Here is a 20,887-nt window from a genome sequence, read left to right as displayed (position 1 = left end):
AAATGGTTTGTAATTTGTTGTTCAAACTTGCCTCCATATTACTTGCCTTTAGATATTTATGATAATGTATGTTTACTCATTGGGATTGCGAAATCTCACCCACCTCCTTTCCAAATATTTCAGGCCTGTGGTAACTTGTAGATACCCAATTTTATCGAGGATTCTAGTTGACCCCTCTATCTCACAGACAATAGATTACTATCACCAACACTTGGTGTATTTAGGGGCCACTTGTCATTGTAATTATTATTGTACATTATAACTTTGTAAATTATTGTATGTATGAATTTATTTTACTTACATGTGTTTCTATAAATATTGTTTTATATAAAAATGCTATATTTTTGTCTTTTGATTTACTTGAGCCGGAAACGACTGGTAATTGTTTAAAACGGAATATTTAAAAACGATTGCTCACAGAAAAGGCAAGAAACTGATATGTAAGCCTTACAAGGTTCCGATTGGCATTCCGGGTAATGAGTGTTAATCGGGACGTCGCGACGGTTGTCATGGGCCCGAGGGAGGTTCCGGGTCGTGATAGAAGTGATAGATATGAGTACAAATAAAATCTCATTTATAGGAAATAGATTGAAGAATATGTATGTAATTTTTCTTGAAGATCTTGAAGTAAATAGTGAAGTATGTCTTATTGCAAATGCTGAAAATGATAGTTGGCTATGGCATAGGAGATTAGGACATGTGAGCATGAATACTATGTCAAAATTAATTAAGAAAAATCTTATTGTTGGACTGCCTAAGTTAAAATTTGAAAATGATAGGATATGTGATGCTTGCCAACTAGGAAAACAAGTTAGGACATCTTTCAAGTCTAAGAAAATTGTGTCAACATCTAGACCTCTTGAATTGCTTCATGTTGATTTATTTGGTCCAATAAGCACAACTAGCTTAGGAGGAAAATCTTATGGCTTTGTTATAGTTGATGACTATTCTAGATATAGTTGGGTGTATTTTCTTGCTCATAAGAATGATGCTCTACATGCATTCTTAAGTCATTGTAAGAAAGTAGAAAATGAAAAAGGACTAGCCATAGTTAGCATAAGGAGTGATCATGGAGGAGAATTTGAAAATGATGAGTTTGAAAAGTTTTGCAATGAAAATGGGTTGGATCACAATTTTTTTGCACTTAGAACACCCCAACAAAATGGATTTGTAGAGAAGAAAAATCGAACCTTGAAAGAAATGGCTAGGACCATGCTATGTGAGAACAACCTACCTAAATATCTTTGGGCTGAGGCAGTAAATACAGTAACTTATATTCTTAATAGAGTCTCAATAAGGCCCTTCATTTCAAAGACTCCCTATGAATTTTATAAAGGTAGGAAACCAAATATTTCTCACCTTAGGAGTTTTGGTTGTAAATGCTTTGTATTGAACAATAGAAAACAACCCTTAGGGAAGTTTGATGCAAAGAGTGATGAAGCAATATTTTTAGGATATGCTTTAAACTCAAAGGCCTATAGAGTTTTTAACAAAAGGACCTTGATCGTTGAAGAATCAATTCATGTAGTTTTTGATGAGTCAAATGCATTGCAAAAAGAAGTTCATGATGATGATGATGATGTAAAAGTCCTAGAAAAACAAATGGAGGAAATGATCTTAGAAAACAACAAAAGTAATGAAGAAAGCTCACCTAGAAGAGCAAATGAAACTCCACCTCTAGAAAATCTGCAAAGAGCAAAAAATTAGCATGATGATCTACCAAGGAGTTGGAGATTTGTGAGAGATCACCCGCAAGACCAAATAATTGGTGAGATTTCACAAGGAGTTAAAACTAGGAAAGCAACTAGAGAAACATGTGAGTTTTCAGCTTTTATATCTCAAATTGAACCTAAAAACTTTGAAGAAGCTGAAAAAGAGGAAAGTTGGATAATGATCATGTAAGAAGAACTTGATCAATTCACAAGGAGTCATGTATGGTCATTGGTACCTAGACCTTCAAATCACCCTATTGTTGGTACAAAATGGGTATTTAGAAAAAAGGTAGATGAGTAAGGAAATGTAGTTAGAAATAAAGCTAGGTTTGTAGTAAAAGGATACAACCAAGAAGAAGGAATAAATTATGATAAAACTTTTGCTTCGGTTGCTAGGATTGAAGCTATAAGGTTGTTGCTAGCTTTTGCATATTTCATGAATTTTAAATTGTTCCAAATGGATGTCAAAAATGCATTCTTAAATAGATTAATTCAAGAGGAAGTATATGTAGAACAACCACCTGGTTTTGAAGACTTTGAAAATCTGATCATGTTTTCAAACTTCATAAAGCCTTGTATGGATTGAAACAAGCTCCTAGAGCTTGGTATGAAAGGCTTTCAAAATTTCTAGTTGAGAAAGGGTATGATAGAGGCATGATCGATACTACATTGTTCATTAAGAGATATCTAAATGATTTAATTGTTGTGCAAATATATGTGGATGATATTGTATTTGGTGCAACTAATGAAGCTTTATGCAATAACTTTGCAAAGGAAATGCAGGGTGAATTTGAGATGAGCATGATGGGAGAGTTGAAGTACTTCATTGGTCTTCAAATCAAGCAAAGTAAGGAAGGAATCTTCATCAACCAAGAAAGATATACTTATGATATGCTCAAGAAGTTTGATATGCTAAAGTTGAAACCAATTTCCACACCAATGAGTCTATCCACCATACTCGACTTAGATGAAAAAGGTAAAGATGTAGATCAAAAGCTCTATAGAGGTATGATCGGCTCTTTTCTCTATTTAATAGCAAGTAGACCAGATATTCTGTTTAGTGTGTGCTTGTGTGCTAGATTTCAGTCACAGCCTAAAGAATCACAGCTAACAGCTATTAAAAGAATTTTTAGATACCTCATAGACATTCAAGAACTAGGAATATGGTATTCTAGAAACTCAACTCTTAGCTTAATTGGATATTCAGATGCTGACTTTGTTGGCAGCAGAACTAATAGGAAAAGCACTAGTGGAACATGCTAATTTTTAGGAAGGATGCTTGTGTCTTGGTCTAGTAAAAAGCAGAACTCAGTGACACTGTCTACAGCAGAGGCTGAATATGTATCATTAGGTAGCTACTGTGCACAAATTCTTTGGATCAAGCAACAATTAAAAGACTATGGACTAACTATGCATAATGTACCTATATACTGTGATAACACAAGTGCAATCAATATATCAAAAAATCATGTGCAGCACTCTAGGACAAAGCACATTGAAATTAGACACCATTTTATTAAAGACCATGTGATGAAAAATGATATTAAGATAGAATTTGTGAATACCTTACATCAATTAACAGACATTTTTACCAAACCTCCTGAGTGAAGATAAATTTTGTGAGATTAGAAGAAATTTAGGGATGATTAGTGTGAAGGAATTATAAGAAAACCTTTGGCTTTCTCATAAGAAACAGAATGCTTTCAATTGACTAACGATTTCTCAGTCAACTAAGAGTGGTCTGACAGCCTTAAATAATAAAACTCAGTGAGTATAGAGAAAGAAGAGTGAAATGTGGTAAAAATATGTGTTTACAGAGTGCAAAAAGAATGAAGAAAAATTGTCAAGGGTAAATAACCAAATTTTAGAGGGAAGTTTGAAATTATTAAGAAATAAAATAGGGTAGTACTTAAAGGAAGGTGAGCAGTTTTTCTTTGCAACAACTGCAAACTACCTCTCATCCTCTCTCCCCTAAAACCCGCTGCTCTAGAAACAAAAACCTAAATCTCCCTGTTTGCCTCTGAAACTGACTTAAACCCTCAAAAATTTCTGCAACCAACATGGCCAGAACATCTTAGAGCAAAGAGATATCAAAAAAGAAGAAAAGGAAAAGGCCAATGGAGGAAGAAACAGAAACTGAAAGTGTAAAGAAGAAATTGAAAATCATGCCTGGTTCAGTGAAAGATATATCCGAGAAACTTAGAGAAAAGAAGTAGAAAACTGGCAAGAAGAAAAAAAATAGAGCTCTCACTCCACAAAGGTACCAGTTATTCTTCTTCAAAATTTAGGAATAAGTTGCATGAGTATAGATTCAAAAATATCGAGAATGCACCAATCTCTTGTAAAAAATTCATTGACTGGAAGAGTTTTGAGGAAAATGTAGAAATTCAGACTAGTCTATTTGAGTACTTTGATGAACTAAAACTAAAAGGCTACAACACTTCTAAGAATAGATCTTACAGTCCAAGTCTGGTCAAAGAGTTTTATTTTGGAATTGCTTTGAAAGGAAAGGAATTAATAGATTCTGATGACTATGTAGAAGATGGTTTGAATGTTTATCTAAATGGAAAATAGTTTGTTATGACTGCTGAGGATTTAGAGAACTTGCTGAAAATAGAGTATGAAGAAGGTGAATTTGAATTGCTTGAAAAATATGATCCGTTCTCATTATGGGAGATCATCACTAGAAAGAAAGAAAAATACTCTTCGAAAAGTAATTCTGGTTTGATAACTAGCCCTTAGATCAGAATTTTACACTATTTCATAGCAGCAATTATACAAGGCAGAAGTGGAAGCCTTATCTAAATCAGCCTCCAGGACCTTTGGCTGATGGAGCATGCTTTCAATGGAGTGTCTCTGAATTTAGAAAGATTTATGATTGAGAATATGAGAAGTGCCTACAAACTTGATAAGGTAAATCTATCGTATGGGAATGTGATTACATCCCTTGTGCAGAGGAAGGGAATATGGGTAAAGAGGTATGATATGAACCTAGTAAAAACCATAGATCAAGCTATTCAGTATGGCAGCTTGGTTAAAATGGGGTATGTACTTGATGGAGAAAGGTTCATTAAAACCTCTAAAACTGGTCCAACAAAAGAACACAGCCTACCTGCTCAACTTGAAGAAGCGCCCTTTAGATTTTTAAATGAGATGATTTTTAATTTGCTTATGAGGATTGATGGTAAGCTGACTAACCAAGGAGTGAAGCTATAGAAAATGGAAGATAAAATCACTGAGTTGGAAAACAAGCTGAAGGAAAAGGAAAACATGCCATCTGAACCTGTGGCTGTAGACAGTTCTACCACATCCAGCACTACACCTATACAACAAGGTGCTGAAAGTTCAGCTAAGCTAGCAAAAAAATCAACTCCTCATGTTGGAAGTTCTGGCATTCAGGCTGAAAGTTCCACCTACAAATTTGCCAGTCCTGCTCTGCAGACTAAAGACTCACACCAAGGGGTTGATCATCCAACCAAGACAACCTCCTTTGAACCTCAAAGCAAAAATGATTAAGAAACAGAGAAACACCAGGCCTCTCATCCAAACTCAGAGGAAGTCTTCATCATGGATATCTTCCACCAAATGGTTAAGGAGGGAGAAGCTGGAAAGGACACTACCAGGACAGAAACTCAAAAGGCTAGTGAAGGTGTAGGAAAAGGGAAGAAATTTGCATCAACTGCCAAGTAAAGACAAAAGTACGGAAAGCCAAAGCCACTGCAGCACCACCAACTGAGATAAAACTACCAACCAAAGGCAGGAAGACTATGACCACCAAGACAACTTTTCTCAAAAGAAGAAAGTCTTCCAAGTTGACAGAGAACTTCAGACCAGTTTCAGCTTCCTTTCCAATCCCTGTCTCAAACAAGTCATCCCCAGAACCTTCCCCAAGACAGACATCACCTTTCCGAGAGCCCTCTCTATTTCCTCTCAACCCTTTATGCAGCACTGAATCCTCACCCTCTGACACATCAGATGAATAGAAGCCCCTCCCTTTAATGCAGACAAAAAAGGGGAGTAGAATAGAATGGGTGAATACAATGAGTGCAAGAACTAGAAACCAGAAAAATAGAATTTTTTTTAAAAAAAATGTTAGGGTAGAGAAACCATGAAGGAATATAGGAAAGGAAAGAAGACAGAATCAAAGATGAATGAACTTAGAAAAATAAGAGATAGGAAGCAAAAATAGTCCAAGGGCAGTTTCGAAATACTTGTTGTTTAACTGTTATTTGTGCCATGGTGGCACTTGAACACTTGGTTTTAAACTTTTTATCTATATGGTTGTTTAACAAATGGATGCTGATATGATTATGATGTTTGACTGCTGGAAATTGAAATCTGCTGATATTTTGCTATCTTTGGTATTTTTACTGCTGTTGACAAAATTTGCTACTGCATTGATATTGAATTATATGCTGATAATTGATTTTTGTTGTGGTATTGTGAATAATTTCTGTTTGAAAATAGATATAGATGGTGTATATAACATATCAATTGAAACATGAATAATGTATACAAAATCTGAAATCAATAAACTAATTGATAGCTACTGGAATAGTGATTAAAATCTGTCAACACTTAAAGCTGAAAGTTTAATGATGATCTGCTAATACTTACATGCTGCAAATCACTCCATGTTGCTGAACATATGTATACTCTAAATATACAACATCATTTTCTATATGATGAGAATAAAACTGGCTGAAATAAAATAAGCAAAATATGCACACACTAAAGGGGAACTTATACTTAGGGGGAGCAATCCTCAATTCTTGCAGAAAACTAAATAGAATTTAAAATGACACTATGCTATTAATCAAGGAGTGTTTTGTCATCATCAAAAAGGGGGAGATTGTTTGCTCCATTAGTTTTTTATGATAATAAAACATTTCCATTTATTTGTGTCTAATGCCTTTACTTGAGTGTGTAAGAAATTAATTTATTGACACTTCAAAGAGTATTTTTGAAAGAAAAAGAGGGATAAAATCATCAAGATATAAATAAATAACAAAGAGGAAGCTTATTGGTGAAACAAGGAAGAATATTGGTTGACCAAATTTCAAATTGGTTGACCAAATTTCAAATTGGAGAAATGACGAGCTGAAGAGTTTAAGAAACAGAATCAAGTTAGTCAACCGAGTCAGTCGACTAAGTACTCTCTGCCAGAATCTGCCAACCAGAAACAAAACCAACTTAGTTAATCAAATCAGTTAACTAAGAGCTCTCTGTTTACAAATTGAACCAGAGCACTACAAGATAGATTAATGGCTAGAACTCATCCTCAATTGTTTTCAACGGATATAAACTGCCAAACTGCCATCAGAGTTGCATCTTCAAGTATAAAAGGGTTTTCTAACAATAAAAAACAAGTTTTTTGAAGCCTTGAATGAAATATGAGCTATAGAAAGTAGAAAAAACCAGAAAAGCTTCACTGCACTTAAACGCCAATATTTGTAATAAAGTTCAGCACTTCATCTTGTACCATCTAGATCAAAGAAAGTGATCATAGGTACTTCTTTATTACTTCTCTTGTATTCTTAGAGTGATGGAGTCACTCTAAGGGATTGTTCAAGCTTGGGATAGCTTGATTTTTGTAGGTTGTGGTTGAGCCTTGGAAAACCACATTGGGTTTTAGTTGAGCCCGTGAAAAACTAGTGTAAAAGGTTTTTGGCTAAGCTTGGTAAAAGCCATTGTAAAGCTTGGTGAAAGCTTGTGAATTTCACTGATCCATAGTAGATTTGTGGGAAAATCCTTGGTTGGATAATCAAGGTAGTGGATGTAGGTCTTGGACCGAACTACTCTAAATTGCTGTGCATTTTATATTTTCTTTGTTTTCTTAAGTTCTGAAAATTAGTTTCCAACCTTGTCAAGAGCTAAATTGTGTTATTCACTCCCCTCTAGCACATATTATAGGGACCAACACTCCTTCTCCGGTCCCCAATATTGTAGGTGAATTCCTCTAGAAGGGCCTCGTAGGGATTGACAATGAGGGCCAATAGTGGACCAAACTTCAGTCTTATCACCAGACAGAACTCCCTCTTAGAAAAACGGTCCTTCGTTTTTCCTATTGCAAACCATAACTCTGGCTCGATGGTGTTAGGTTCGTTGATTCTGCGCAACATTAGGTTGTGCACGAGATTAGTGTGGAATAAACTATTCTCTGATTCGACATCCATCATGTGCCCAAAGCATGTTCTCTTAAAGTTTTCCAACTCGTTTACCTGACACAGCATCTCACATATCACGTGCAGATGCGACCACTTACAGTGGATGTTAATACCCGCATTGAACCCCCACCGGTGCCTCGGCACACAAAGCAAGGACTCCACGTTATCCTGCTCTGTTCCTGTGCTGGCCATCTGTAACATAAAACAGATAATATTCCCATTTTAGTCATATCAATACCATCATTGTAGATTAACAAAAAAACTAGAGGAATTTCTTAGAAAGAACTCTCCTCAGAAGTTCACTAAAAAAATAACCCTAATAATATTTTTAATTATTTTTAAACAACCCTTAAACAGAATAATTAATCCAAGTGTGGAGCATGGATTATTAAGTAAATCAATATATACACATTAAAGCGTTACAGTTGACCCAAAATAATACAAAATGAACCTAATGTCGATCATGCAATGCCATGCAGATAAATTTCATGCAGTTATGACACTCGTGCAATTTTCTACAACAAGAGTCATGCAATGCCTAATCAATTAGTCACACAATTACTAACATTAAATCACGCAATGATTTATAAACAAGTCATGCAATTCTAAGAATAACAAATCGAATCACGCACAAACTAATTGACACCATGCCTGAACAATATTCACGCAATAACCTAGAAACTAGTCACGCAAATACTTATCAATCAGTGACGCAAAGTTAAACCCTTTTGTAATCACGCAAACCCTACGTGACCCCATGCCAAAATCCACTAACGCAAAAGGTACCAACCACCTAAGCAAGCCCTCACTCACACAATATCTAAACCCTCAACCAAATTCCTAACAAAGAATCATAACACATACATATCAACCAGTCATGCATGGCCAGTCACTTTTCCACCCCAACAACACCAATAATACCACCTTCATGTTTATATTTAAAAATTTCTAACAACAAGATATCAATATGAACAAGCAATATGTATAGGTTTATGCTCAAAAACCTTAACCCTAAACATGAACAATAACCATTTCTCCACATGGTTCAAAATAAAATAAAAAATTCATAAAAAAATATTATACCTTTCTCAGCGTAATGTCAACTTCCTCACACTGCTCAATATGTGAGCTACCTTTATGCGAATAATAACCACTCTAAAAGGCTCTTACCATTGCGAAAATACTCAAAAGTTGAACTATCGAGGAATGCTTTTGACAGAATTGCTTCTGAGGATATGTACAGTCTCTTGATGAAAACCGAAAAGTTATGATCCATGTAAAGGATATACTTGACCCGTTAATAGGTTTCGGGTTGAGGCGCGGATCCTAGCGAATGGGTCGATTTCATTAAGGACAATTTGATCCAATTATTTTTTTCTTGATTAAAAATAGTTAAAATTATAACGAGAACCATTCTCAAAAACGCCTTATGCATGAGGCCCATTTAATAAAAGTACTCTAATATTTTTTACACTACTAACATGTAAATTTTAGGACCATATGCAAGTTTTTGAGATAAAATATAAGAAAACACCACGTGAATATGTTTTTTTTTCCTTTTTGCTTTCTGTTCCTTATCTTTTAGAGAGTTTAAACTTGATCTCTCTAAACCCATTTTGATTTTTGATTTACCTTTTTCCTGATTGTGGCATTATTTTGATTTGTAGTAAGATGGAAGAATGAATTAAGACTCTTTTGATTGATACTTTTGTCATTTATTGTCTTTGTAAAAAATTAAAAAATAAAGAAAAAAAAATAAAGAATGAATAGAAAATAAAAGGGAGGCGTTGTTAGTTGGGATTTTGAAATATTGTGCCTCATTTGTGACTGAAGTAGAACGGTTTGCTCTAATTTCTTCATTCAAAACTGACGTATTCGTGGTGGAATATGTCCTAATTTGAAATGTTCTAAATTGTTGAAAAAAAGAGATTAAAATTAGTCATAATCGAAATAACTGATCCAACCCGTTCGATTTGATTATTTGCTTACGATAATTCGATTTCAAACCGAAAGCGAGGCTTGGCTTCTATATTTTTGGGCCAAGATGGGCTTCATGATAAGGCTAAGTTACCAAAGGGTATTACTGGTGAAGCCCCAGCGCCAGCCCGCGGTACATACTCTCCGACGAAAAGGCTTTGTTTTGTTACCTACTGAATAGTGGTCTCTTGTTTAGCTTAACAGCAGAAGGCATAATCGTTTTACCTGTTTGAAATTAGAAAACCAAATAAAGCAGGTTGCTTGCTGATTTTGATCGGCTTCAAGGTATCACCTTCTTACATTTTCCTGTTAATGGGTTTTCTTTATTTTCTTCGCTCTGGCATGGCCTTTTTTTTTTTTGTTTTTCTTTTGAAGTCCTCTTTAAAAGCTGCAGCGAAGTGTGGTTCCCCCCGTTTTTGGGTTTCTCTCGATGGGGCAAATGAGTGATATAGTTATTAAAATTATTGTTTTGCGCTGGAAATATATATATTTTGTATGCAAATGCTTAGAGTAAAGAATCTAAAGTTCACTTAGTTGGTGCTCGATGAGTAGCTTATGGAAAGTAATTTATATAGGTATAAGAAAAAAAGGGTACATTTGTTTCGTATTTGTTTGTCAGGGTTTCTTCTTGTCCCCCATTTTATTAGGAACCCCAGTGGAGTAGCAGTCTTCACTGGGAGAAGTAAGCTTGCTAAAAACAAAATATAGGGGTACTTCGTATTTCACTGTCTGAATAGCTTTAATTTATATATTCTTTGTTTCATTACCTTCAAAAGCATTAGATAAAGATTATTGATTAAGCAATTCATACAGTTGGACTGAAATTTTTACAGTTATTTGCTGAACAATTAGCCAATATAATGATTGCCTTGAAGCTCCACTCTCTAAGAACTGACTTGGATCATTGTGTCACTATCGAGTTTAACTCTAAATTGATGTGCGAGGTTCCATGTACAAAGTTTAGTTTCAACAAGAAGAGAATGGTGAACTAGTTAACATATTGTATTGCCTGTTGATCATATTAATGGGCATTTGAACTCACTTAGTGATAACAAACTATAGCTCAAAATGTGGTTTGACTGATTTGATATGGCTGCTATGCTGACATACATTTATTTTTATTCTAACATCTGCAGATTTTGTCATGATAATTTGTATTTTACATATGATGGCGTGATGAGAAAGTTCCTTCACTTTGTTTCTTCTGCATGGAGAGGAGCTTTTGTCTTGTTGATCAAGGATTCTTAAAAGCTCTCATGATGGGTTTCACCTGCAAAGATGAACAGGTGTGCTGTCTCTTCCTTGAGCCATTATTTCCATCTCTTCTCCCATCGTTACCGCCGAACCTTTGCCCCATATTCTTGGCCATTTTTCTTCAAAAGGTATTTGGGCCAGATACTCTACCTCTCAGACTCTGGCACCACCAGGCCTTTTCCCAATTATTGCCCAAAGAAACCTACCATCAAGGACTCAGAACTTGTGCATCAAATCTCAACTGCAATAAAATTATGTCGTTCTGAGCCACTCTATCGTGTTCTAAGGCCTTATGAGTCCAAGTTTAGATCTGATCATTTAATTTGGGTTCTGATGAACATTAAGGGTGATTATGGACTTGTTTTGGATTTCTTTGAATGGACATGCTCTCGTAGAGACCCAACACTTGAAGCCCGTTGCATTATTGTCCAAATTGCTGTGGCTTCTAAAGATTTAAAAATGGCTCATCAGCTTATCTGTGACTTTTGGTCAAAACCTAATTTGGATGTTGGTCTATCCTTCTATCATTTTTCCGAGCGCTTAATTTACACATACAAGGACTGGGGTTCAGATCCCAATGTGTTTAATGTTTTCTTTCAAGTCCTTGTTGAAGCTGGGATGCTTGATGAAGCAAGGAAGCTCTTCGACAAGATGTTGAATTACAGGGTGATTATCTCTGTTGATTCTTGTAATGCATATCTTAATCAATTAAAAGACCATTTTAATGGGCCTTGGAAGGCAATAAAGGTTTTCATTGAATTTCCTGAAGTTGGTGTTTGTTGGAACACTGCATCATACAACATTGTCATTCATTCTCTTTGTACGTTAGGGAAAATAAAAGAAGCACACCGCTTACTCCTGCAAATGGAGTTGAGGGGCTGTATCCCTGATGTTGTAAGCTATAGTACCATAATCAATGGATATTGTCAAGCAGGGAAACTGCCAAAGGTGTTAAGGCTCATTGAGGAAATGCAAGCAAAAGGCTTAAAGCCTAACCCATATACCTATAACAGTATAATTTATCTCCTGTGCAAGGCTGGTAACGTAGCTGAAGCAGAGAAGGTTTTGAGGGAGATGATGAACCAAGGAATGGAACCTGATAGGGTGGTATACACAACTCTCATAGGTGGTTTTTGTAAGCTAGGGAATATTCCTTCTGCCTATAGGTTGTTAAATGAGATGCAGGGTCAAAAAATTTTCCCTGATGTATTAACTTATACATCTATTATCTGTGGGTTCTGTCAAACTGGAAAGATGACAGAAGCCAGTAATGTCTTTCAAGAAATGCTTGGCATAGGGTTGGAACCAGATGAAGTTACATATACAGCACTTATTGATGGTTATTGCAAGGCAGGAGCAATGAAAGAGGCCTTCTCTCTCCATAATGAGATGGTACACATGGGGCTTATACCAAATGTTGTCACTTACACTGCACTAGCTGATGGCCTTTGTAAACGTGGGGAGGTGGATACGGCGAATGAGCTTCTTCATGAAATGTGTGGAAGGGGCCTTCAACCAAATATATTTACTTATAACTCTCTTGTTAATGGGCTCTGTAAAGCAGGAAATATTGCACATGCTATTAAACTGATGGAAGATATGGAGATTGCAGGGCTCCATCCTGATGCCTTTACTTATACCACTTTAATGGATGCTTACTGTAAGACAGGGGAGATGGATAAGGCTTATGACCTTCTGAAGAAGATGTTGGATAGAGGACTTCAACCTACACTTGTTACGTTTAATGTGCTGATGAATGGTTTTTGTATGTCTGGAATGCTGGAAGATGGTGAGAGGTTACTAAAATGGATGTTGGAAAAGGGTATAATGCCTAATGCTACCACTTATAATACTCTTATGAAGCAATACTGCATCAGAAACAACATGCGTGCCACAACTGCAATGTACAAAGGTATGTGTGCTCAAGGAGTGATGCCTGATGGCAACACCTATAACATTCTGATAAAAGGGCATTGTAAAGCAAGGAATATGAAAGAAGCATGGTTTTTACACAGAGAAATGATTGGGAAGGGATTTAATCTAACAGCTAGCTCATATAATGTTCTGATTAAAGGTTTTCTTAAGAGGAAAAAATTTTCTGAGGCAAGAGAAATCTTTGATGAGATGAGAAGAGAAGGGCTGCCTGCAGATGAAGAAATATACAGTTTTTTTGTTGATATAAATTACGAAGAAGGGGACATGGAAACCACTCTTGAACTTTGTGATGAGGTGATAGAGAACTGTCTTGTAAGTAAGGAGAATAATGAAAACAAGTAGCCGGATTTTGTTTGTGCTGAGCCAATCATGAATGAAGGTGGCAGTTTTGGTTGGCTTAGCAATCCCATGAAAATTCTGACTGAATTTTTTCATACATGGTAATGTTTCCTTTTCAGATTCTGTTGGCTTGAATGGATACTTCAATTGTTAGACATATCATGCATTGAAAATACGGTGGATCTATTATGAACATCATGGCAATGATATGATTTTCTTAATTGTATCTAGCGACTACAAAGATTGGTTAGAGGGATAAGTTGTTAAGTTAGGCTTTGGTTAAAACTCTTAAGCTCTCGACTTGGGAGTTTGGTCAGGCCTAGGTGACATGCAATTGTAACCCAACCAGAATTGAAGTTTTAAGTTTATCTTGCAAATGGATAAAAAGAAGCATGCAGCCATACACTGGGAATCTGGGAAAAGTGCATCTAACCTCGTGAATTTTGGGTGGATAGGTGTGGGTGCAAAAGTGGAGAGATGAAAATGAACTCTGGTGTGCTTGGTAGAGCAGAAAATAGAGGAGAATGACAAGTGGAGAGATGAGTGTATTCTGCCCTGACTCTCCAAACTCTTTCCGCAGGACAGAAAATAAGGCCGATTTATGTGGCGCATGGAGTTTACAGATTTACCTTTACATAAAATCCTTCTACCCTTTTCATTGAAGAAGCCCATACCTTTGAAACTGTGGAATGTGCATCAGTTTGTTGGTTTTTTTTTTTTATTTAGGGGAAGGGCGATTCAAATTCTGTTTTTTTTATAAGAGATTATACATTAATCGATGAGTCAAATGTTCGAGTGCATCAGTTTGTTGTTTTTATTGTCATGTTCTTTATTATTATAGTCAATTCATTTTATTTTTTGTGAACAATGATGTTAGAATAATGTTAGAAGTTCAAGCCCATTGCACCCTACCTCAGGTTATAAGGAAGAATTGCTCTTCTCCTTTTCAAAGTTGTGTAAGGAATATATTCTTTTTCTTTTATTGAAAAAAATATTTCATGAAAAATTAAAAATCCGAAGAGTACAAGTAAAATGGTTGCAAAGAAGAAAAAGTAAGAAAAGTTCTTATTTTTAGTGCATGTTTGGCTTAGCTTTTTTTTAGTTTATCTACATCTTAAAAGTAAAAGTTAGACCAAACATAATATTTTGAGAAGTTCTTAAAAAAAATATATTTTTTTTAGAATAAAATTTTTAAAAAAAGAGCTTAAAAAAAAGCTCTAAGGAAGAGTTTTTTTTTTCTCTTCTTTTAAAAATACAAAAAAATTTTATTTTTGTTCCAAAAATATCTTCATTTGTTAAAAATAATTACAATATTACCCTCTAAAAAAAAAGAAATACTTTCTATGATAATTTTAACAAAAATTATAACTTATAAAAAAAATTTACCAAACAAATTTAGCTTAATTTTAAAAGCTATTATTTTTCATAAGAGCTTTATAATAACTTTTAAGTTAGCAAAAAGCTAGACCAAACAGACTCAGAGTCAAACACTCATATTAAGGAAAATGATACTTTTGATAAGTAATTTTATTTATGTTTCAAAATTTTATACAATGTTTAACTTTTTCAAAATTTTCATTTAAAATATTTATATACTTTTTTTATATAAAAAAGCTCCTTTTGCACAAAAATGTTGGGTTGTTCTAATATATATTTTGAAACTTGCAGTTTTTATATGGTTTCATAGGTAATTCTTTTAACATGATGCGGAGTTTAATTTTTGATTCAATAACAATAATTCTTATTTAAGATAAACGTTAAGGATTTATCATAAGAAAAATTATAGGTGGAAGATAAAACATAAAAATACTTAACAACAATTCAAGTATTTTGCTCTTATTTTTAGAATTTTAAAATTTATTGTTAATTAATTTTGATGGTCATTTAAGTAGCAACTCTTTGCTTGTTTATATAGGACATATACAAAAGAAAAATATGAATGTGAACTTTAGGGATCTCTTTACAGTTATATGCTCAAGTTCATGTCATTTCATAATTAATATTTTACTTATAATATTTTAGTTTCTTAAATTAATTAAGAAAGTTTATTTACTAATTAATTGTGATAACTTACTTATCATGTCCCTTTAATTATTATTTTTACTAATAGGCATTTCTCTCATGAATTTTATGGATAACTAATTTCTACTATCACATCCAACTCATGTAGTATCAAATTATGATTTTCATTCTTGTTAGACTTCAAATTTTTTTTTCAAAAATATATGTAATATTAATATAAATAATATAATTCTAAAATAATTTTAGAAAACACATCGATTGAACTTTTTAAGTTCAACAATCTTATGAAAATAATTTAAATATCTTTTCTCAATAAAGAATGTGTGAATCTTTTATTGAGCATGCAATATAATTTAATTTAATATGTACATAATGCAACGTACCGGGATATAGCTTTTGAATTCAATATCACCTTTAGATAGCATCAAAGTTATATAAATACTAAATAAAATATATTGACATATCAAGTCTAATGATAATTAATAAATTGTACTAGAACTCTTTTAATTATTGATAGTGATAAGCTTATGTGGTGCTCTTTACTTAAATCATATTCGATGTATGTATTTCATACGTAACAGTTACTTGTTTCCTTTAATGTCACTATTTCTATGGTAAAGTTAAAATATTATATTTTTTGATAGAGACATAACAAGTGTAGATTTTAAATATTTTATCACATTTATAATCTAGAACAATTTTAATAAACACATAACTGTGTGGACACCTCAAAAAATAAAAAATAAAATAAAATATAAAATAAAATAAAATAATATATATAATAAAAAAAAAAGAGGAATGGTACGCCCAGCCATTCCTTCCCCCAACCACCATGAATGATGGGGCTCTGGCTACCAACTCCTTGGTGCCCAAACCCCATTGCCGGGTTGTCCAAATTTTTGGACAACCCAGCTTTTAAAGATGGAACCTGCAAAACGAAAAGGGGAAGCCAAAATCAAAGAGCAAGAACCAGAAACCAAAAAGGAAGAAAAAAAACGATTCAAAAAAATAGGGAGCCAGTCTAAAAAAAAAACCAGAATCCCTAGGAACTCAAAAAAAATCTAGTAACATCAAAAAACCAAAAAAAACTTAGTCTACCAACCAGAAACAACCACAATCAAACAACAAAAAAATCAAAAAAATAAATACAAAAGAAACAAAAAGGGTGAGGGAGAAAGAGAGAGGATCGGCGGAGAAGAAGAGAGGAAAAGGGAAGGAGGAAGAGAGAGGAAGGAAAAAGAGAAGCGGTGCTGGTAGCGAAAGAAGAGGAGAAGGGTGCGACGCTAGCAAGGAGAAAGGAGAGAAAGAGAAGGAGAAAGAAAGAAGAAGCTAGCGGGGAGAGAGAAAGGAAAGGAGAGAAAGAGAAGAAAAAAAAGAAAAAAGAAAAAGAAAGAAGGAGCGGCTGGGAGAGAAGAAGAAAGAAAAAGGAAAAGAAAGAAAGAAAAGAAAAAAAAGAAGGAAAAGGTTTTGGGTCAAAGGTCCGGTGGGCTTGCAAAACAGGATTTGAGTGGCAAGCTTGGGTCTTCTGTGGGCTTGTGAAAATTGGGCCAATCTAGCCCAGTAAGGTAAAACCCTTTCCTTTTATTTGTGGACCATTTTAGTTGATTTTGGATCTAGTTCATTTTGTGTAGATAAAATGTATTGTTGATTTAATGTTAATTATTTTAAAAAAAGTTATAAAAAAATTTTAAAATTTTTTTATGTTGATTTTAGTATTAGAAGATAAAAATAATAAAAATAAAAAAATAAATAAATGATAATATTAAAAAATCATAATACAAATATAAAAATTATAAAAAGTAAAAATAAATTATGAAGAAGAATAAAGAAATAAAAAAATATAATAATAAAAAGAAATAGAAATAATAAGTAAATAATAAAATATACATTTTTGAGTAATTTCACTTAAAATGGGTAAAGAGTTGCCACTTTTAGGTAGGTCACTTAAATTTGGAGATCGAAACGGATTTTCACTGAAACGTCAAGATAAATCCGAACTCTATACTCTAATACCCATTAATTCAAATAATTGTTTTAAAAAAATATAAAACGAAATAATAAATAAAAATAATAAATAAATAATAAAAAGATAAAAAATAATAAAATAGCAAATAACATGCATTAAAGAAAAAATTTTAATAATAAACATGTAAACAAGGCAATAAATCATCTTGAACTATTAAATACATTATCACATGAATTTTAACTAACTAAATCAATAAACGCGATCATATAGGTATCATCATTTTATCCTGTCATAGCATGCCACATTTATCTTGCAAATGGTGTGAAAGTTCCGATGATGGAATTTCCCCGAAGAGCTTGTAGAGACGAGTTCTTCCGGAGATATCTTTAGGTGAGAAAAATTTCGAGACTTCACCAAAGCGTTGGGATAGTCTTCGAATAATTTTTCAATAAAAGATTACTGACCCCATTATTTAAAATGAACAAGTCATGACATCATTTTACGCTTGCATCATGTGCATACGTAAAACCAAATAAAATAGAAAAACTCAATAAGCCAATTTAATAAAAAATTAGTTAATAAGCAGGGATTAAATCAAAAGTAGGCTACAATAAGATAACTTAAGATTAAATGGTACCGTTCGCGAAACGGACGTTACGGAGGTGCTAACCCTTTTCCGTGCGTAACCGCACTCCCGAACCTATCTCTGAAAAATGTGGATCAGTTCTCGTTCTATCGACGAATCTAAACTTAATTTAGAACTTCGTCGATTAGAATCGGGTTAATAGGTGACCAATCACACATAGATAAAAAAGATTGGTGGCGACTCCTAAACAATTTAATTTTCGCCCGCGTCTGACGGACGGATTCCTGGACCCGCACGTTACGACAAACTGAAACCTACAGCCATGCTTAATAGTTCATCAACTACTAGCATAGTTTTTTGCACAATATCACCAAATATTTTATGATCATATCATATGCCATAAATGAATAAAATATCCATTAAAATATAATATATATGTAAAATAATAATTAATGTAACAATTTATTTATCTAATAAATAAATAATAAAATTAGTTTTTTAAGACATATGTATAACTATCTCCTATTTGCTGTTAAAACTAAACATACGCATATTTCATGTGCTTCTTAAACACTTTTAAGACAAAAGGTTTAGTCAAATTAGATTGTCACATTTTCGGCTGAAGCAATCTTTACTACATGTATAATATCATGAATCAAGTGGACTTTATGCTCTATGTGCTTTGTTTTCTAGTGAGCTCTTGGCTTCACAATATGTGCTATTGCTTCACTATTATTACAATAAAGAGTAATGAGAGAATTTATCAAGAGAACAACTCCACAGTCTAGTACAAAATTTTGAATCATACAGCTTCTTTCATAATTTCACTTGCAGCGACATACTTTGCATCAGTAGTGGAATCCACAATAGTATCTTATTTGCAACGTCTCTAACTTATTTAATTACCTAAAGTGAAAACAAACTCAGATGTTACTTTTCTATCATCCATATTTAATTAAAAATTTGAATTCGTATAGCTTCTTACGATTAAATCTTCTCCACCAAATACTAAACAATAATGCTTAGTTTGATTCAAATATTTCAATATGTAACTAAGGGTTAATTATAATTATAAGAAGAATATCTTAAGCAAAACAAATTATCTTAACTTAGTTGATGAAGTACTTATCTCTCCAAAAAGAAAAAATTGATAAAGTACTTGATAATTAACAAGGTGGCGTGGATTCAATTCCCCACGGATTGCATTTTTTATCAGTAATTTTAAGTTCGATTAATTCGAATAATTGAAAAGAAATTTTCATACTTGAATCGAGCTGAATCAACTTAACTGTATTAAACGACCTATTCAATTAATCAAATTTTATCAATTAATTAGGCTTTAATTGAATTTTTGCACACTCTTATACAAAAATGAGAAAAAGGAGAGAGAAGAAAAAGAATTGAGGATATGAATTAACAAGACAAACACAGGTGGGGGAGACGTTGATGAATCATGGCTTCAATCATCCCTGCGCAATTGGAAATCTTTAACTATGAGTCTACATTGTTCATTGCTTAATATTTTATTGTTAAAGAAGACGTACGGAAAGTAAGGAAAATGAAAGTTCGATTATATAACTGACTGATTGATTCAACAGTGAATTTAATGCACGAATCGCGTAATAATTCTCGAAATGTAAGTTGGTTCCAAAATTTTAGTTCTCAATAGGCGGAGGGATCTTAAAAAGGAAAGAGCATAATGTATAATGTTGAATATATAGAATATATAAAATAGTACTTAACAAGTTTGGATATGCAGCTAATTAATAGAGATGAGCAAAATTAGACCAGATTAAGTATTCATCCAAATCGAATGCGATTTGAGAAAAATAATTTGATCTAATTGATTTATTAAGTCAAATGGTCCAAAATGTTTGATCTAATTAATTTATTTGTTGGTTCTCAATTTTAAAATTTTTACACCAAACCGAACCAAAAACTAAACTAATTATATATATATTATTTTTAAATTTATATAAAATATAATATACATTTAACATTTTCACTTCATTTTTATTTTTTTCAATTTTTATTTCTTTTAATTATTTTTTGTTTATGTATTTTAAAGATGTCAAAGATTGAGATTGTGTATTTCATTCCCATTGTTGACGATTAATAAGTGAAGAGGTTAGAAATGCTTTCTTCACACTTCAATTGAGGTAAGTGTTAAATTTTATGATTTTTGTACATTATTTTTTATTTTTAATCTTCTTTTACTTTGTTATTAAAAAAAATTTATACTAATTATATTTTTTATTTTCTTTCAATTATTGGATAGCCTATGTGAGTGAATGTGAATAGCCAAGCCATGGAAGAGATTCGAGTTGATAATTTGCAAAAGTTAATGGTCTTGTGTTAGATAGTTTTGTTTTGTGGATGTTAATTTTATTATCTTTAACTTTTTATTATATTGAAGTTTGAATGTTAATTTGATGGTTTATATAAAAAGATATAATTATGTAAATGAAGGAACAAATATTTTGTTTTTTTATGTTTAGATTATTTGTATATTTTATAATTATGGATGAAGTTTTTAAGTTTTAATATTGTAATTTATAAAAAAATGATAAAATTTTGATTCATTGGTCCAAAATTAAACCAATTGAATTAATTCGATGATTGGTAAGTTTAATCTTTTTTTATATTTAATCAATTTTAATCAATTTTTAAAAAATATTTAATCTATTTGATCTTTAAATGTGACGGTCCAAATCACCCAATTGCTTAACCTCTAGCACTTAATATTTGCTTATCCAACCAAGCATTGTGGAAGGAAAAAAGGGCTTGTAAATGCGTCTGAAAATGATTAAGTTGAGCAACGGTTGGAGAGCACCAGTAGTACAGCGGTAGAATAGTACCCTACCACGGTACAGACTCGGGTTTGATTCCCCTGCTACTGCTTGGTGATGTTGTAATGGAAATATAAACA

General features: G+C 33.0%; 1 protein-coding gene and 1 long non-coding RNA gene across 3 annotated transcripts; both read left to right on the top strand.

Annotated features, from left to right (window-relative positions):
* On the top strand, window positions 10,040-14,201 carry LOC18609309 (pentatricopeptide repeat-containing protein At1g05670, mitochondrial). 2 transcript variants are annotated; one of them, XR_001926718.1, is made up of 3 exons: window positions 10,040-10,141; window positions 10,993-13,485; window positions 13,840-14,201. XR_001926718.1 is itself a non-coding variant. In XM_018115850.1 (2 exons), exon 2 carries the CDS (start codon window positions 11,135-11,137, stop codon window positions 13,385-13,387), a length of 2,253 nt encoding a protein of 750 aa, XP_017971339.1. In that variant the 5' UTR covers window positions 10,040-10,141; window positions 10,993-11,134; the 3' UTR covers window positions 13,388-14,201. The 2 variants fall into 2 exon arrangements, 1 of the variants encoding a protein (XP_017971339.1); XM_018115850.1 differs by having other exon boundaries at window positions 10,993-14,201.
* On the top strand, window positions 16,815-20,422 carry LOC108660951. The gene is made up of 3 exons (XR_001926719.1): window positions 16,815-16,971; window positions 20,027-20,117; window positions 20,237-20,422. It is a non-coding gene; the product is annotated as an uncharacterized LOC108660951 (long non-coding RNA).

This window comes from Theobroma cacao, chromosome 2, assembly GCF_000208745.1.
Source record: "Theobroma cacao cultivar B97-61/B2 chromosome 2, Criollo_cocoa_genome_V2, whole genome shotgun sequence".
NCBI classification, from domain to species: domain Eukaryota; kingdom Viridiplantae; phylum Streptophyta; class Magnoliopsida; order Malvales; family Malvaceae; genus Theobroma; species Theobroma cacao.
Note: the sequence above shows the minus strand (reverse complement) of the source record. Positions and strands in the feature narration are given on the sequence as shown.

What these genes read in the sequence shown, in the direction of transcription:
- LOC18609309 (XM_018115850.1), top strand. Translation starts at nt 11,135, where the DNA reads ATGAACAGGTGTGCTGTCTCTTCCTTGAGCCATTATTTCCATCTCTTC.